The 18888-nt window shown below is 46.1% G+C and overlaps 1 protein-coding gene across 1 annotated transcript; it reads right to left on the minus strand.

Annotated features, from left to right (window-relative positions):
• Nucleotides 1-12602: 12602 nt before the first annotated feature.
• Nucleotides 12603-14745, minus strand: LOC307134561 (uncharacterized protein). The gene is made up of 5 exons (XM_079830419.1): nt 14594-14745; nt 13503-13553; nt 13200-13414; nt 12893-13052; nt 12603-12810 (listed from the first exon to the last, which is right to left on the minus strand). The coding sequence occupies exons 1-5, from the start codon at nt 14616-14618 to the stop codon at nt 12650-12652; spliced, it is 612 nt and encodes a 203-aa protein (XP_079686545.1). The 5' UTR covers nt 14619-14745; the 3' UTR covers nt 12603-12649.
• Between the last annotated feature and the right edge of the window lie 4143 nt (nt 14746-18888).

An 18888-nucleotide genomic window follows, 5' to 3' on the forward strand; every position in this document is an offset into this window, starting at 1 on the left:
AAAACACAGCAGGAAAACAGTACAATGACACTCACTTAAATAGGCGCTTTTACATTTAGCTTTGAAACCAAATCTTCCGCGATCATCTTGTCTGTCAGCTGTTTGCCCGTTCGGCTCGTGCTGTATTGAGCAGACGCGTTCAGTTCCCTTTCGTTCAGTCACTACGACGTACGTTAGTGACTAACGAATGGGGGTTTCGCTTAGAAGCCAATCATCTTCATCGTATTCAACAGCGCCCAATGGCAGTGCCAATGCCATGGGCATGCGGAATTTGCATGCGTAACTCCGCCCCACCTCGTGGGTATATAAGGAAGTACGCTGCGAACATCGCATTATGTTTCTGCTTTGGAGCCAAGAGGATCTCTTCACTCCTACAAGCCTGAATTCTGAAGTCTTCTCTTCAGTCTTCGAGAGACCAGCGGTTCTCCAGGGTGTTGGTGTTACGGCGCGTTCCAGCGATCTCATGCTGCCTGCCTGCTGATCTGTGCAGTGATCTGCAACAGCTGTGTGTGTGTTTCCCTGGGCGCTTCGGCACTCTGCAGAGCTTTCCTCTCACAAAAAGAGCTTGCGCGTGGCACGTCTTTTTCAAGACGGTTCGCCCGTGCACTTCCGGGTGCGATCGATCTCCGTTGCTGTCTGTGGGCACATTCACTGCTCGATGTGTTTGGGCTTCAGCACGTTCGGGCAGTGTTTGTGGATGCGTCATGTTCCCACTGCGGGAACGTGACCATCGCGATGTTGCGGTCGAGACTCAGTGATCTCCGTGAGGAGAGAGAGTCCCCTCTGCCACACCCCAATCTACCGTCTCCGAGTGAGGCGGTACTTTGGCTGGTGGCCAGGGTGACCTGAGTGCGGTGCCGTGGTATTAAGAACCCCGACGATCATTCCTCGGGCCACGCCCCCTCTTGCACATTGCTTAAACCCGCGAGTGTTGGACTGAAACAGCGGCCCGTCTCTGACGCCTCGTTCGTTTCGTTCACGCTCCAGATAGCAGTGAGATGTCGATCGCCGCATCCCAAGGTGGGCTGGAGTCCTTTGGGGATGACGATTAGGAGTTGTGCTCCGCCTCCGGGTGTGTCAGCGCTGCCTGATCCGACCTAAGGTTGACAGCCATGTTATCTCGGGCAGCCGCGAGTCTCGCGCTGGTGTGGAACTCCGCCCAGTCGCGAGTGCTCGTGGTTGCGCGATTGGTTTTTGGGGACGGCACCCGACAGCTGTTGGGCCCCGCCCCCAATGCCTTTCGCTCCCGAGGTGCATGAGGAGATCACGCGGTCCTGGAAGTCCCCGTGCTTCCCGCGATCGTTTGGTGGCCTCCTCCGCCTTCTCTGCCCTTGATGGGGCCGCGGCCTAGGGTACACTGGGGCCCCCTCACCCCCACTGTTGAACTCTCTGTTGCGCACTACGGTGTCCACAGAGGGCTTGACGTGGCGTGGTGTGGCTGTCCTAAGCACCCTCCCAAAGCCTGTGGGCTCGTCTACTTCGGTGGCGTGGTCCTGCAGAGCTACGGGCAGGCCGCCGCCCCTTTGCACATGCACAAGGGTGGAGCCGACCCAGAGCTCTTCATTGAGCTGCGTGCCGCGACTGATCCCGCCCCCGGGCGGTGAAGGTGGCCACACGCTCCCTGGGTCGGGAGATGTCCACAGCTGTGGTCCGGGAGAACACCTGGCCTTACCTGGTGATTTGGAGGACGTTGAGTGGGCCCGCCCCCTCAACTCACCCATATCCCAGGCTGGCCTCTTCGGCGGCGCGACTGGGAACTGCGCCCAACAGTTCTCGGCCGCCCCAGAGCAGACTGAGGCTGTAACACGTACTGCCCCGGCGGCCAGCTGCTGCACCAGCCGCCGGCTCAGTCGCCTCAGTCCGCTCGCCGCCGAGGGCGCCCTCCCTCTTCCGGCCCGGCCCCAGCAGCAGCCTTAACCTGGGCCGCGCCGTGGAGGTGGTTGAGGATGTCGCCCAGTCCGCTCCCCAGCCTGGTTAAACGCCACGCTGGAGGTGGACAACTCAGAGATGGGTTCCAGTTCTTCCCAGGGGATGGTAGCAGGGCCTCTCCTTCCCCCGGTGGAGGGCCGGGGGAAAATCCTTCCGCTGCTGGCCCCCGGGCTAGCAGCGCTTGGGAAGAACTCATGTTCCTGTCTCTGAGGACCCAGAGACCGGTGATGACAGTGCGCGCCACCCACGGGTCCCGCCACTCGCATCCCTCTCTGTCGCCAGCCTCCTGGCAGAGCAGACCCCAGTGGAACGCGCGTCCTTCCCTGGTCTCCTCTGTCAGGACGCAGCCGTTAACCGCACCCCCACACCGGGACGCCCAACAGCCTCCCTTGTCCGGGTCGGTAACGCTGCATCGCTGCCCCACTCCGGGTACACCTGTAGTCCGATTGACCCCGCTGGTGCAGTTCCTGGGAGCCTGGCTTCAGATTCCAGGGCTGTCCCGCTGGGTCGCGAAAGACAGTCAGGTGCGGCTACGCGATTCAGTTCGCGCAGGTTCCTCCCTGATTACGGGGAGTCCGTTCCACTATGATCGGGGCTAATGCCCCCGTCATGCGAGCGGAGGTTGCCACCCTACTGGCGAAGGGTGCGATCGAACCTGTCCCTCCAGCCGAGGTGAATTCCGGGTTTTACAGCCCGTACTTCATTGTACCCATAAAGACCGGTGGGCTTGACCGATCCTGGACCTGCGCGTCTTGAACCGTTACCTCCACCGGTTTCCGTTCAAGATGTTGACAGCGAAACGCCTTTTCGAATGCGTTCGTCCAGACGATTGGTTGCAGCGATCGACCTGAAGGACGCCTACTTCCATGTCTCCATTTTACCTCGACACAGACCGTTCCTACGGTTTGCTTTCGAGGGGCGGGCATATCAGTACGCAGTTCTACCATTCGGGCTATCTCTGTCCCCTCGCGTCTTTACGAAGATTGCCGAGGCAGCCCTTGCGCCCCTTCGGCAGCACGGGGTTCGCATCCTGAATTACCTCGACGACTGGCTCATACTGGGTCACTCTCGAGAGCAGGTTTGCGGACACAGAGATTTGGTGCTCCATCACCTAGCCCGTCTGGGCCTTCGGGTCAACTGGGAGAAGAGTAACTTTGCCCCGCGCAGAGGATCTCTTTTCTCGGTATGGATCGACTCGGTCGCCATGTGCGCGCAGCTTTCGAGCGAGCGCGCGCAGTCTCTGCTGACTTCCCTTCGACAAGTCGAGGGCAAGAGTGCGGTTCCACTGAAACTGTTTCAGAGGCTCCTGGGGCATATGGCATCTGCAGCCGCGGTAACGCCGCTCGGATTGCTTCATATGAGACCGCTTCAGCACGGGCTACGCGATCGAGTCCCGAGATGGGCATGGCGGTCTGGCACGCTCCGGGTACAAGTGACTCGGGCCTGCTTACAGACTCTCTCCCCGTGGTCGAACCTCAGTTTTCTACGGACCCGAGTGTCCTTAGAACGAGTTTCCAGGCATCTTGTTGTATCAACAGATGCATCATCCACGGGCTGGGGTGCCATGTGCAATGGACAAGCAGCCACGGGCTCCTGGATAGGACCCCAGCGCCTTCTGCATGTCAATTGCCTCGAGTTGCTGGCAGTACGGTTCGCCCTGCACCGCTTCCGAGCGTTGCTGAAGGGTCAACATGTACTAGTCAGGACAGACGACACGGCCGGGCGGTCTACGCTCCCGCCGTATGTCTCAACTCGCCCGCCATCTCGTTTTTTGGAGTCAGAAGCATCTGAGGTCCCTTCATGCTGTCCACATCCTGGGAGTCCTGAACCGTGCAGCCTACGAGCTCACGGCTTCAGCCACTTCCTGGAGAATGGAGACTCCATCCCCAGACGGTCCAGCTGATATGGGAACGGTTCGGCGACGCACAGGTAGTCCTGTTGCCTCCCAGGACTCTTCCCATTGCTCCCTATATTATTCCCTGACCTATGGTCGGCACGGATGCACTGGCGCACAGCTGGTCGTCGGGGCTACGCAATTATGCGTTTCCCCCAGTGAGCCTTCTCGCACAGGTACTGTGCAAGATCAGGGAGGACAAGGAGCAGGTCATGTTGGTCGCCCCGTTGGCACGGCCGGACCTGGTTCTCAGAACTGCTACTCCTTGCGACAGCCCCTCCCTGGCCTATTCCTCTGAGACTCCTCACTCAGAGACGGGGCACCTTTTGGCACCCGCGTCCAGCGTTCTGGAAGCTCCACGTGTGGCTTCTGGACGGGACGCGGCTGGTTTGAGTAGCCTCCACCTGCGGTGGTCGCTACCATCACTTCCGCTAGGGCAGAGTCTACATGACACCTCTATGCGTTGAAGTGGGACCTCTTCGTCACATGGTGCTCTTCCCGCCAGGAAGACCCCTGGGAATGCCCGATCGGGTCTGTGCTTCGTTTCTCCAGGAGGGGGTGGGACGAAGGCTGTCTCCTTCCACCCTTAAGTGTACGTGGCCGCAATATCTGCCTACCACGATCTCCTGGGAGACAATAAGGTAAGTAGCAGCACGACCTGATCATCAGGTTCCTGAGGGGGGCGAGGAGACTGAATCTTCCTCGCTCTCCTCTCGTTCCCTCTTGGGACCTCTCGGTAGTCTTAAGTGCTCTGTAGAGGCCTCCCTTGAGCCTTTGCGGTCGGCCGAGATTAAGCTCTTGTCTATGAAGACGGCTCTGCTGACCGCATTGGCCTCGCTTAAGAGGGTCGGGGACCTGCAAGCATTTTCGGTTGACGAAGCGTGCCTTGAGTTCGGGCCGGCTAACTCTCACGTGATCCTGAGACCCCGGCCCGGATATGTGCCCAAGGTTCCTACCACTCCGTTCCGAGATCAGGTGGTGAACCTGCAAGCGCTGCCTTTGGAGGAGGCAGACCCAGCCTTGGCATTGCTCTGTCCAGTACGCGCTCTCCGCGCCTACGTAGACATGACGCAGTGTTTCAGGACCTCAGACCAGCTCTTTGTCTGTTATGGTGGAGAGCGGAAGGGAAGTGCTCTCTCAAAGCAGAGGTTGTCTCACTGGATAGTGGACACCATTGTTTTGGCATACCAGCAGCAAGGCCGACCATGTCCCCTTGGTGTGAGGGCACACTCCACCCGGAGTGTGGCCTCCTCTTGGGCTCTAGCGCATGGCACCTCGCTAACAGACATCTGCAGAGCTGCAGGCTGGGCGACACCCAACACATTCGCCAGATTCTACAATCTCCGAGTGGAGCCAGTGTCCGACTATGTACTCGCCCCTACGGGTGGCCGGTAATGGGCCAGGCTCAGGTGTCTTCGCTTGCTCGCCATTCCACTCCAAGGACTGGATACGTGCGATATTTTCCTCAGGTGAGCTCCCCGAGAGCCCTGAGCTCCTCCAGCACTGCTTACGCCGACATCAGTTCAGTCTGCCCTTTCGAGCCCAGACCCTCATGTCCGGCCAGGTGCTCCGTGTGCATGGTTCCCCTCCGGCGACCCCCACACGAGTATTCCCACCGTAAGCCTCCTCAGTGAGCAGGTGTCTTTCCCTTGGCAAGTCCCTGCCACCCCTAGGGTTAAAAATCCACCTTCGGCTGGTACCCTAGAGATCTTCCATATGCAACCCTCAGCGGGTCATATGTGTATTCTCTAAGTCCTCCCTACGGTAGGCATCTTGACATTCCCTCACTGGGATATGCTTCCCAGTGTACCTTGGTATTCCTGTGATAAGTGGGAGTCCTAGGGCCTTAAGTGGCGGGATCTCACACTTACGCAGGGCACTGGATGACAGCTGAGTGGCGTTGTTGAATAGGATCCCCCATTCGTTAGTCACTAACGTACGTCGTAGTGACTGAACGAAAGGGAACGTCTCGGTTACGTATGTAACCCTCGTTCCCTGAGGAGGGAACGGAGACGTACGTTTCCTTAGCCACGTCAGCTGTGCTGCCTGGAACGCGGAGTTCAGTCTTGGCTCCTGCAGCAGTAACATAATGCGATGTTCGCAGCGTACTTCCTTATATACCCACGAGGTGGGGCGGAGTTACGCATGCAAATTCCGCATGCCCATGGCATTGGCACTGCCATTGGGCGCTGTTGAATACGATGAAGATGATTGGCTTCTAAGCGAAACCCCCATTCGTTAGTCACTAACGTACGTCTCCGTTCCCTCCTCAGGGAACGAGGGTTACATACGTAACCGAGACGTTTTTAATAGTTGTGTCTGTTCTCTAACTGAACCAAATTATTTTATTACTTTAAAAATGAATGTCGACGGGGCAGTGCCGCGGTGGGCAAGTGATGTTAGTGTTTTGCCTAATCAATAAATATTAAAGAGAAAATAATCACTTCATCTGATATTTAAAGTGAATAAAATAGCCTTGACAGCTTACTGGAGTTTCACAACTGCTGTCTGAAGAGCTTTGTTCTCTCCCCAAATTTGTGTGGTACTTTTTTTACGTTCTATGGGTAACGTAAGTTGAGGTTCGCGGTGGATTAAACCACTAAGGGGGGGAGGGGGGACTCAAAATGTTTCTAAACAACGAATTTTTTGTCCCGTTTGCGTTTGTATTGTTTTACTACTTACACATTTATTTTAAGTATATATCATTATATTATTTACAATACTCAGCATGGTTTTCAGGGGGGGGGGGGGGGGGGGGGTCTGCTCCTTGCTGGTTTCTGTGATCTGCTGGGTGAGGTTGTTTTACCTTCTGTTTCAGATCCATGAGGTGGAAGCTAAGGAGGTGATACCCTTGATCACCTGTATGGCTGCAACTCTGGCTCGGATCATGTATTGTTAGTCCTCTCCTCTCATTGTCAAGTTGCGTTGGCTCTGGTGTTGTAGGCTTTCCGCAACCTTGGGTGGAACCATGTTCCTCACAATTGCCCGTCAGTCCTTTAGGTCTCCTGTCTGGGAGGATGGGCTGAGCATCTGCAACATTTTGGCACACTTGTTGTTGAGAATAGGGTGAGGGACCAATGCATGACCCTAAAGAGTTCAAAGCTAAAGGTTCAATGGGTCAACTAGTGATATAGCATACAGCTTGATGTTTCTGGCATAGCTTGCTATGGAAATGTGTCTGCTATAGGGCTGGGCGATATGGTTGAAAACTGTATCACAATATAAGCATTTCATATCGGTCGATATCGATAATTATTGATATTTTTATGACCTATTTAAAATAAGGACCAGGAGAAAAATATTTTACATTTAAACATTTTTATTTTAAACTTAACCTTCCTCTGATTATAATCCCCTCAGTTATAAAGGCATAAATGTCAACACAACCATGGAAAACACTAAAATAATTAAAATATAAACACAAGTCTGAAATCACAATGAACACTTAACAATTATCTCTTAACATGGTAACACTTTACAATAACAGTACATGAATAATCATGTATTAATACATGAATTAATAGTTAATTCAACATGAACTCATGATTAGTGAAGATATGAACTAATCATGAACAAATGAGGAGCTATCATGAACTAAGACAGGAGTCATAAGGATTCATGCATGAATAACAGCAGCAATAATACATGTTAGTACATGTTTGATAATTAATGCATTAATTAACATGTATGGGTAAACTAAATCAAACAGGCTTTCTAAGAATGAATAACAAATATTTTGACTTTGAAATACATTTTAAAATGTATTATTGTCATAATTTAAACCATTTTTTATCAGAAGCTTCATCATAAATATTACTGAAAGCCACAGGAATAGTTTTTCATTACTTTCACTGATCACCCTTATCAAACATAGAAAATACTAAATCTGCTATATTTTATCTCAAAAGGTCTCAGTCTGTTTTGTGATATTCTCTTTCCCATCAACGACTTTCCCATCCCATACTGTGACTTATAACAGTTCCTGAGAAATCAGTTACCAAAAAATAACCAAACAGGAAACATGCAGTAAAGTCAGGAAGTGAGGGATCGTCTGCTGGGATCCGTACAGTTCTCTCTCCAGCCAGACACAGGCCGTGATGATACTGTACCTCCATTCTCTTAACTGGGCTGAATACTAGTTATACTAGTTACATGTGTATTTAAGTTTATGATAAAATCATGAGCTGAATTTGGTAAGTAGTTAACAGTGAATTAATCATGATTTGCCCCCTCAAGTAAAGTCATGACACAATGATGCATTAACAAGCCATGAGTTGATGTTAGTGTATGGTTTGTTAATAATGAATTAATCATGATATGCCCCCTCAAGTAAAGTCATGACACAATGATGCATTAACAAGCCATGAGTTGACGTTAGTGTATGATAAGTTAACAGTGAATTAATCATGATGTGCCCCCTCAAGTAAAGTCATGACACAATGATGCATTAACAAGCCATGAGTTGATGTTAGTGTATGGTTAGTTAATAATTAATTAATCATGATGTGCCCCCTCAAGTAAAGTCATGACACAATGATGCATTAACAAGCCATGAGTTGATGTTAGTGTATGGTTAGTTAATAATTAATTAATCATGATGTGCCCCCTCAAGTAAAGTCATGACACAATGATGCATTAACAAGCCATGAGTTGATGTTAGTGTATGGTTAGTTAATAATGAATTAATCATGATGTGCCCCCTCAAGTAAAGTCATGACACAATGATGCATTAACAAGCCATGAGTTGATGTTAGTGTATGGTTAGTTAATAATGAATTAATCATGATGTGCCCCCTCAAGTAAAGTCATGACATAGTCATACAGTAACAAGCCATTAGTTGATGTTAGTGTATGGCAAGTTAACCATGAGATAGTAATGCCGTGCCCCCTGAAGTAAAGTCATGACACAATGATGCACTAACAATTAATTAATTACAAAATGAATAAACATATACACTAAGAATCCTTATTCCTTTACACCCTTGGTACAAAAAAAAAAAACAAAGATAAAAAGTATTTATAGGCTAGTTCTTTTATTTATATGTAACAGAGTTTAAATAATGTTTGTCAAATTCATGCACAAATTGGGAAAACTCGCTATTGGTTGTTGCTTCATTTGCGTACGTTGTATTGAGGGCCGGTGCTACGTAATCACCAGCAGTTTCACGATGCTTCGCTGCTGGTAAGCTGCTTTGATGATCGCTCTGTCTTAATAACTCGAGTTTGGATTGTTTTCAAGTGCATAGCTGAACTTTTATACTACACACAAGTTTACTGTGTTTGTCTGTCAACTCCTAGTTTTGTCATTAGAGTCATATGTGTTATTTGTGACGATAAAATGAGGAGTGTGTGTGTATTAACATGCTTGTGAACTCCGAACTCTGTTTATTTTAAGATTTTACATGCAACGTGGATGCAGTGCTTTAACCAGGCTTTTGGCCGTGTGTTTTTCCCAGGTATGTGTTTTTGTCATGTTCTGTGGATTAATTGTTAGCTGAATTGAGTGTTAGCGATAACCGCACGTGCTGTATGCTCTCGCACGTGCTGAGCGTGTAACTGCGCCATTTTAGATGTGTGTTCTTCCTTTCTGTATATAATTTATACAAAAATATGTAAAATATTGGTCACTTGAGTTTATAGTTTCTTTGCATTAATGTAATGTGATGAGAATTGAGAAGAAAAGATACTGTTTTCTATTCTATTTTCTTCAATGTATGTCTTATTCAGAATTCTGTCCACTATATGTTTACGATCACCTTGAGAAAATGTAATCGCCAGCAGTTTCACGATGCTTCGCTGCTGATTTTACATGCAACGTGGATGCAGTGCTTTAACCAGGCTTTTGGCCGTGTGTTTTTCCCAGTGTCCAGGCCAATAAAAGAAGCCTTGAGTGACCAGTCACCTGATTCTCTGCTGATTTATTCCATCAACATCAACACAGTCACATTTATATAATTAAACATATATGGACTCAAAAGAAAGCCCAAACATACCTGTAAAGACCCACATAAGGCATGTTTACATGTAAAACAGGGCGCATCCACCGGCTAATGCTAATCAAAGCATATAAGTTACATTTAAACAATTAAAAAATACAGTTAATTAAAGTACACACCTCCAGAAATATCCAAATACAACAATCATACAAACATGTCTTAAATTATTATTTCGGTTAACCAAAGCAGTCGACATATATTATTTGATGAAAATGCCAGCAATACCGAAGGAACACAACTAAAGCGCTAGGAGCACCGAGAGCGCCATTAATGAGTATCCCTCCAGAAACAAACCCTACATACTGTAGTTCCGGGAAGAAAACTAGCTGTGACTAAACGTAGCCTAATTGAACTATAAAAATCTGAAAACGGTTTATATCAAATTAAAATGATTAGTGATAGTTATTAGTCTATTTTCCACGTTTGATTAGACAAATGTGTGTAATTAATGGCTCACAAAAATGGCTAAAATCACAAAGCTGCAGATGGCAGATTATAAAGCAATTACAGTTTAAATTATGACAGTATTAAATCACATTTTTAATTCAAAGTCAGAGTACTTCTTATTTATTCTTAAGGAGCCTGTTTGATTTAGTTTAACCATACAGTCTTAGTTCATGATAGCTCCTCATTTGTTCATGATTAGTTCATATCTTCACTAATCATGAGTTCATGTTTAATAAACTTTTTAAAATTATTAATTCATGTATTAATACATGATTATTCATGTACTGTAAAGTGTTACCCTTAACATTAAGGTGCAGTGCCTCCGTTATTTATTTGTAACTGTTACCGTTGAGATGCTTTGTCATAAGGCACTGATGCAGAGTACCTCTCCATAGTTTCAAAGGCTGAATCTGAAATCGCCCCCTATACCCTTATAGGGCACTATTTGAGGGGACAGCCATTTGTAGTGGTGTCCAAAACAATAGAGGACGTTAATGAGTGCACTCATTCTATTCCACTTTGCACCGCAATAACGAGTGTACAACTGACGTACAGACAGCGGCTGTCCGAATTCGCTCACTTGTTTCATTCACTCCTTCAAGTGAACTGTATTAGTGGATTATAGTAGGGAATAGTGATTGAGGGTTTAGGGGGCGATTTTGGATTCAGCCAAAGTCAAGAATAGCACAACGGCGAGCACGGAGGCTCGCGCTGCGGAGCCAGACGAAAGTATAAACAAGGCTTAAGGTTTTAAAACAAGTTTGTGGTATTACCAGTCTTAGTGGGGACGACAGTCTTGCATAATTTGCAGACGACATTGGTCTGACTATGGTCAGACTTATAAAATCCCAAAAACTGCCATACTGGCGAGCTGACTTGTTTTCCTGTTTTATCAACAATTTCCTTGCCTGCTGTGGCACTCATTTTACACTTATCACTCCCCGAGATTCTGTTTACTGAAGAATTAATCCAACACGAGACAACAGAGATAGGACCAAGTCACACATGTGCAAGTCTCAACCCAGTCAACAATTTGATCTCACAATGATGTCACTATGAGCTCACAATATTCTCATGGTGCGGTCATAATGTGAGTGTCACAGTGAACTAAAAGTGTAACCACACAGAGCTCTCACTGTGTGCTCATTCTTTGTTCACAACATGAGGTCACTGCACAATCACAGTGCACTCATACTGTGGTGGAAATATGAGGTCACATCACACTCACTGTGTGCTCATACTGTGGTCACTGTGTGCTCATACTGTGATCACTGTGTGCTCATACTGTGATCACTGTGTGCTCATACTGTGGTCACTGTGTGCTCATACTGTGATCACTGTGTGCTCATACTGTGGTCACTGTGTGCTCATACTGTGATCACTGTGTGCTCATACTGTGATCACTGTGTGCTCATACTGTGGTCACTGTGTGCTCATACTGTGGTCACTGTGTGCTCATACTGTGATCACTGTGTGCTCATACTGTGATCACTGTGTGCTCATACTCTGGTCACTGTGTGCTCATACTGTGGTCACTGTGTGCTCATACTGTGATCACTGTGTGCTCATACTCTGGTCACTGTGTGCTCATACTGTGGTCACTGTGTGCTCATACTGTGATCACTGTGTGCTCATACTGTGATCACTGTGTGCTCATACTGTGATCACTGTGTGCTCATACTGTGGTCACTGTGTGCTCATACTGTGATCACTGTGTGCTCATACTGTGGTCACTGTGTGCTCATACTGTGATCACTGTGTGCTCATACTGTGGTCACTGTGTGCTCATACTCTGGTCACTGTGTGCTCATACTGTGGTCACTGTGTGCTCATACTCTGGTCACTGTGTGCTCATACTGTGGTCACTGTGTGCTCATACTCTGGTCACTGTGATGTCACTGGGCACTCACTGTGTGCTCATACTGTGGTCACTGTGTACTCATACTCTGGTCACTGTGATGTCACTGGGCACTCACTGTGTGCTCATACTGTGGTCACTGTGTGCTCATACTCTGGTCACTGTGATGTCACTGGGCACTCACTGTGTGCTCATACTGTGGTCACTGTGTGCTCATACTCTGGTCACTGTGATGTCACTGGGCACTCACTGTGTGCTCATACTGTGGTCACTGTGATGTCACTGGGCACCCACTGTGTGCTCATACTGTGGTCACTGTGTGCTCATACTCTGGTCACTGTGATGTCACTGGGCACTCACTGTGTGCTCATACTCTGGTCACTGTGTGCTCATACTGTGAGATCACCATATAACACCACTATGCAATAATTGTGTTAGTTCACTGTTATCTAAAATGATTCAGTTAACTCAAACTTTTACACCCACATTCTTTATTTCCATCAATAAAAACAATCAAACAAAAATTCAGCTTTTTCCTTTATTTGGTTTCCTTTTCAGCCTGGTGTTGGCGGTGGACAAAAAAATTTCTACTTGGCGAATACATTCCGCGTCTGGTGTTGTTCTGGTGGTTACTTTTAGCTTCTTCACCTCTATTTCATTTTGTTTGTGAAAACACCTGACACATTCTAAAAACACAAAGAGCAAGGTGTTAACATTACAATTTCTATAGCAGCATCCAGATGCACAAACCAAAACTTAAACACTTACTTTTCAAACATGTCAGGAGCACAGGTGGCAACACCTTCTTCCCATCTTTCCCCGTTCTGTTATACAGACAGAGAACATTGTCTGACGCTATGCTTTTTAAAGCCTGTCTCACCATCTCACCTATATTGGAGCTGCCGTGAGTATGGATGAGATGGTGTACCTGACAAAAACATACATAATATTGTCATGATTAAAATATACCAGGCTTCAACATTTCTTTTACATGGTATCTGCTGCAAAAAAATAAAAAAATAAAACTGTGGCTTTGTTGTAAAAATAAACGCTAAATTTATATAGTAGTACTAACATAAAGCTCTCGATAATTTTTGTCTTCTTCAAGCCTCTGACAGAAGGCTTCAAACGTTTCAAAGCTGGAGCACTGTTGTTGTTTAAAAAGTTCCTCATGGGCATCTTCTTCTGCCCGCTTCATGAGAACAGACTTAACTTTTGCCAAGTCATTCATGATGAAAGCTTGTCTCTGTTCCAGCATTTGAATTTGTTGGAGTATCTTAGTATTCAGATCTGAAAAATTGTAAAGTTAGATTGTTATATAGCAAAGGATGTTTTATGTCTGTATAAATAAATAATGTCTAATTGATATATCACATACCAAACAATTTCTCCATGGTGACTTTGCATTTTGTTTCCTTTGGTTCCTTCCCTGTTGTCAAAATTACATACATAAGGTCAGTGAAATTGCATTTATCTAAATCAGTTATATTGTTTCTATATTTATTTTTCTACATCAATTAAACCGTTTTTTCTCTGATCGTTTTATCCACAATGCACATGTAGGTGGTTCACTTTAATTGTGGGGACATTTGGTACAATGTAAAAAAAAAAAAAAACACACACACCAACGCACGCACGCACACACACACACACACCTTAATTTTTGTTTCCAAATCCTAACAGGCCAAAAAGAACTTCTGTATTAGTAAAACATTATATGAAACACATAAATCTTTTACAAATTTTTTTTTGTTTGAGAGGACAACCTTAGCCACTCTCACTGATTACTGTATTTGATAATTGTTTAAGAAGTCTTCTTTGGAGAATTGTTGTGCATCCTAAAGAAAGTGTGTATCATAAAGTACTTTAAACTTCACTTTTGTAGATCTACACTTTACATTCTTAATGATGTAGTGTTGCATCTGATGTCTGGGTAAAGTTGCTTGTTATGTTAATAAGAGGATGAATGTCAGTCACTGAGTTTTGGTAAATGGGAAGTGACGTTGAAGCTTTTAACATAAAACAGCTACAGTTCCACAGATAGAAGTTTTTGTTAAAAAACTAGTCATATAGCGTGGTGAAATAAGGCTTTTTATCTTTAATATGAGTGTCTAAGAGTAGGCCTACTTCATCTTTTATCCAAAGAGCAATGATAGTTTACGCTATTCCACCAGTGCAGCATTCTTGCTTACTGTTGTTTTACAGCGCTTGTTAATTATTGAAATATAAGTATAAATAAAAAAAAATTATATATTGAAATATAAAGTTAGTAATGTTGTAATGATCTGACATAACAGGCCTAACAATTCACAAATACTGATATGCAAACTAGCTGCAGCTAGCAATTTTGGTGTGATTACTGAAGGTAAAATGGCTGGTGCATATGTAGCATGTGTGAGCAGTACTCTGCAAAAAAAAAAAAGACCAGACCACATTGCACATCTAAAAGTATGTAAATAGGCCACTCACCATTTCTGCGGTGTAACAATACCATGCACAACTTTTTCTTCTTCTTTACATGTTTTATGGTGGTTGGAAGACCAGCTTAGATGGTGCATTTACCACCGCCAACTGGACCGGAGTGTGAAGCATTCACAATGAGCTCATGCTTTACACACATGCTGAGGTTCACAGTATGAGGATCAGATGAACTCACCTTGAGCTCACGCTTTACACACATGCTGAGGATCACAGTATGAGGATCAGATGAACTCACCTTGAGCTCACCCTTTACACACATGCTGAGGATCACAGTATGAGGATCAGATGAACTCACCTTGAGCTCACGCTTTACACACATGCTGAGGTTCACAATATGAGGATCAGATGAACTCACCTTGAGCTCACGCTTTACACACATGCTGAGGTTCACAGTATGACGATCAGATGAACTCACGTTGAGCTCACCCTTTACACACATGCTGAGGATCACAGTATGAGGATCAGATGAACTCACGTTGAGCTCACGCTTTACACACATGCTGAGGATCACAGTATGAGGATCAGATGAACTCACGTTGAGCTCACCCTTTACACACATGCTGAGGATCACAGTATGAGGATCAGATGAACTCACGTTGAGCTCACCCTTTACACACATGCTGAGGATCACAGTATGAGGATCAGATGAACTCACCTTGAGCTCACGCTTTACACACATGCTGAGGTTCACAGTATGAGGATTGTGTGATGTCACTGTGATCATCGCATGATCTCACGTGTTGACTGGGAAGTAAGTCTCAAGTCTGAACCTTCAAGTCTCAAGCAAGTCCCAAGTATTTTTTTCTTGGGCAAGTCAAGTCAAGTCAAGTCACAGGCTATGTCAAGTCAAGTCAAGTCAAGTCAAGTCACAGGCTATGTCAAGTCAAGTCACAGGCTATGTCAAGTCAAGTCAAGTCAAGTCAAGTCACAGGCTATGTCAAGTCAAGTCAAGTCAAGTCACAGGCTATGTCAAGTCAAGTCAAGTCACAGGCTATGTCAAGTCAAGTCAAGTCCTGTAGTAGGTCAAGTCAAGTCCAAGTCAAGTCAGCTTATTATTGTAATTTTACCTGCAGAATCAGATCTTAATAAAGTGAAAAGACAAGATATAAGTAACTGTCAGTAAATTACAATAATTTGGATTTGCATTGTAAATACTCATGTTCAGTAAAATACATCATGTAATCAAACTAAATTGTAACTTCATAAAAATATTTATTTTTCACTTCTGCCAACAGTGTTTTAAATTTAAATGTAAAATGTTTAAAATTTTCAACATTAAGTCCATAAAACAACAGTGGCTACTTTAGCTATTATTACATTAGCTAACTACCAACTAACCAGATAACATTAGCAAATTGACAAGCACTTACTGGGCAGAATGGCTCTTCAAATGACGGACGAAATTGGAGGTTGTCGTTTGGCTGTCTGTGATTTTTATGTTGCATGTCTTGCAACGCTGTTCGTCTTTTCCCATCTTGCGAATAATTGTTGAAGCTGAAAGCGATGACCCTCGGTACCCCTCCGGCTGACATGTTGATGTGATATCTGATCTAAGTGGGCGTGGTGTGCGTATGAGAGGGCATGACTGATGATAGTGTCGTGATCCAGTCATGACAACGCTATTCTCAGCCTGCGCCCCAGCTGGGGCAACTTTATTTTTTTAAATAATTTATATATTTTATATTCAAACTGAAAACATGATGTGATTAACACTCAAGTCATTCAAGTCATCGTGTCTCAAGTCAAGTCAAGTCCCGAGTCTTTAACTTCCAAGTCCGAGTCAAGTCTCAAGTATTAAATTTTTTGTCAAGTCAAGTCACAAGTCATAAAAATAGCGACTCAAGTCGACTCGAGTCCAAGTCACCAAGTCACAAGTCCCCATGTCTGCGAGACAACGATATGGCGCAACCAAACTTGATACAGTTACATGATTGGCTGTTAGCGTGTCACTCCCTACGTTGTTGGTTACCAGAGAGAGAGTGCCTTTGTTCAACCAAACTTGCTTCACAACCTCTAGTTTCTTCCGACGAAGAAAAAAAAAATTATCGAACATTTTATCGAACACATTTTTTATTGATATCGATTACGTGTCTATAGCGATACATATCGTTATAGTTTTATCGCCCAGCCCTAGTCTGCTATGATTACTATCTTAGCTGTGGGTGTTAGGATGCTAAGATTTGAGTGGTTCCGAGGGTGTTTCTGAAAGGTGTAAGCCGAGATTTAATAAATGACTTAAGATGGTTCTTATGGTCAAATTATTTCTCAGAATCTCTTTAATGGCTCACACAGGCTAGGTCTCTTAAGAGGTGGTAAAGGAAGAAGAACAGCTTTCCCATTTAGATTATGTTTATTACTGGTGTTCAGAACTATAGTTATGCTCTAGTAGTCATTGAGATTATTGTCTAGCAGGGTCACAGACAGGGGTGGACTGGGGCAAAAAAGTGGCCCTGGACTTTCTGGTACAAAGCGGCCCATCACACCTGGTCTGCAACACACCTCACCATAAACCCACCAGCTCATTATACACAGGGCAATTTTAAACACAGAAGCTATTTATACAAAAATATGAATTATATTATTTTTTTATTGAAATGTTTATCATACTGAATGACTGGCATACTTCTTCAGGTTATAATTTGTCTTTCCTGGTGCACATGGCAAATAATTTGTATTTAAAAAATATATATATACTTTGATTTCTCTTTTCCATACAATGTAGTTTAATATCATTAAGTTCAATACCTACCATAAAATCAGACCATATACAATGCTATGGTCTATAACAGGGGTTTTAAAAATGGGGTCCGGGGACCCCCAGGGGTCCTCCAGAAGGTTCTAAGGGGTCCCCAGAACATTTCAGAGTATAAAAAGAATGGATAAAGTCTACCGAATATTCTTTTCTAAATGTTTTTCTCCTTTCTTGCCGCATACATTCCAGAATTGTATATGTTTGCTTTGTATCTTTCTAGAGAGTTTTTCTCACTATAGTCCCCTTTATCTCACTCTCTGGGGTTGTAAAGCAGTTTTCTTAACACAGTACGTAACAAAACATAAAACAAAGACATGGCAATACTAGAAACAAAGACTTGGCTAAGCATAACTCTCACCTACACAGCAGGTTACAATGACAATAACAGACAAGGACACACGGCAAACATGAGGGCTTAAATACACTGAGACTAATGACAAGACAAGTGACACCTGTGAACCGTGATTAAACAATGAACCAATGACAGGACACGACACAAGATCACATGAGGGCATGGGAATCACATGACAATGAAACATGACAAAACCAGGAAGTGAATGACAAGACTAACTTAGAAACATGACACTCAAACATTACATGAACATGATAAACTAAAACATAACCAAGAACAATGAACATGAACCAACACCAAAACACCCTGTGACAGATTCCCCCCTCTATGGGAGGCCCCTGACGCCCAAACAACACCAAAACCCCAATAGCCTAACAACAAAATCTTGGGGGAGGGATGGTGGGCCAGGCCCGTGCAGGGGCTCCAGACCCAGACGTGACCTGGACGGGCCTGGGAGCTTGGGCGGACCTGGACCCTGAGGCGTGGGCGGACCTGGACCCTGAGGCATGGGCGGACCTGGACCCTGTGGCGTGGGCGGACCTGGACCCTGTGGCGCTGGACCCTGTGGCGTGGGAGGACCTGGACCCTCAGGAGCCGTGGACGGCCATGGCGGCAACGGCAGTTCAACAGGCCATGGCGGCAACGGCAGTTCAACAGGCCATGCCGGTAACGGCAGTTCATCAGGCCATGGCGGCAACGGCAGTTCAACAGGCCATGGCGGCAACGGCAGTTCAACAGGCCATGCCGGTAACGGCAGTTCAACAGGCCATGGCGGCAACGGCAGTTCAACAGGCCATGGCGGCAACGGCAGTTCAACAGGCCATGCCGGTAACGGCAGTTCAACAGGCCATGGCGGCAACGGCAGTTCAACAGGCCATGGCGGCAACGGCAGTTCAACAGGCCATGGCGGCAACGGCAGTTCAGTGGGCCATAGAGGTGTGGCCTTCGTGGCCTCCAGGTACCCCCTGCCCCCCCCAAAATTTCTTGGGCAGGACATGGGGCTCGTGGGCTGGAGCCTGGACGTGGGCTGGAGCATGGACGTGGGCTGGAGCATGGACGTGGGCTGGAGCATGGACGTGGGCTGGAGCCTGGACGTGGGCTGGAGCCTGGACGTGGGCTGGAGCCTGGACGTGGGCTGGAGCATGGACGTGGGCTGGAGCATGGACGTGGGCTGGACTC

This window comes from Gobio gobio (assembly GCF_949357685.1).
Source record: "Gobio gobio genome assembly, chromosome: 12".
Taxonomy (NCBI): Eukaryota; Metazoa; Chordata; class Actinopteri; order Cypriniformes; family Gobionidae; genus Gobio; species Gobio gobio.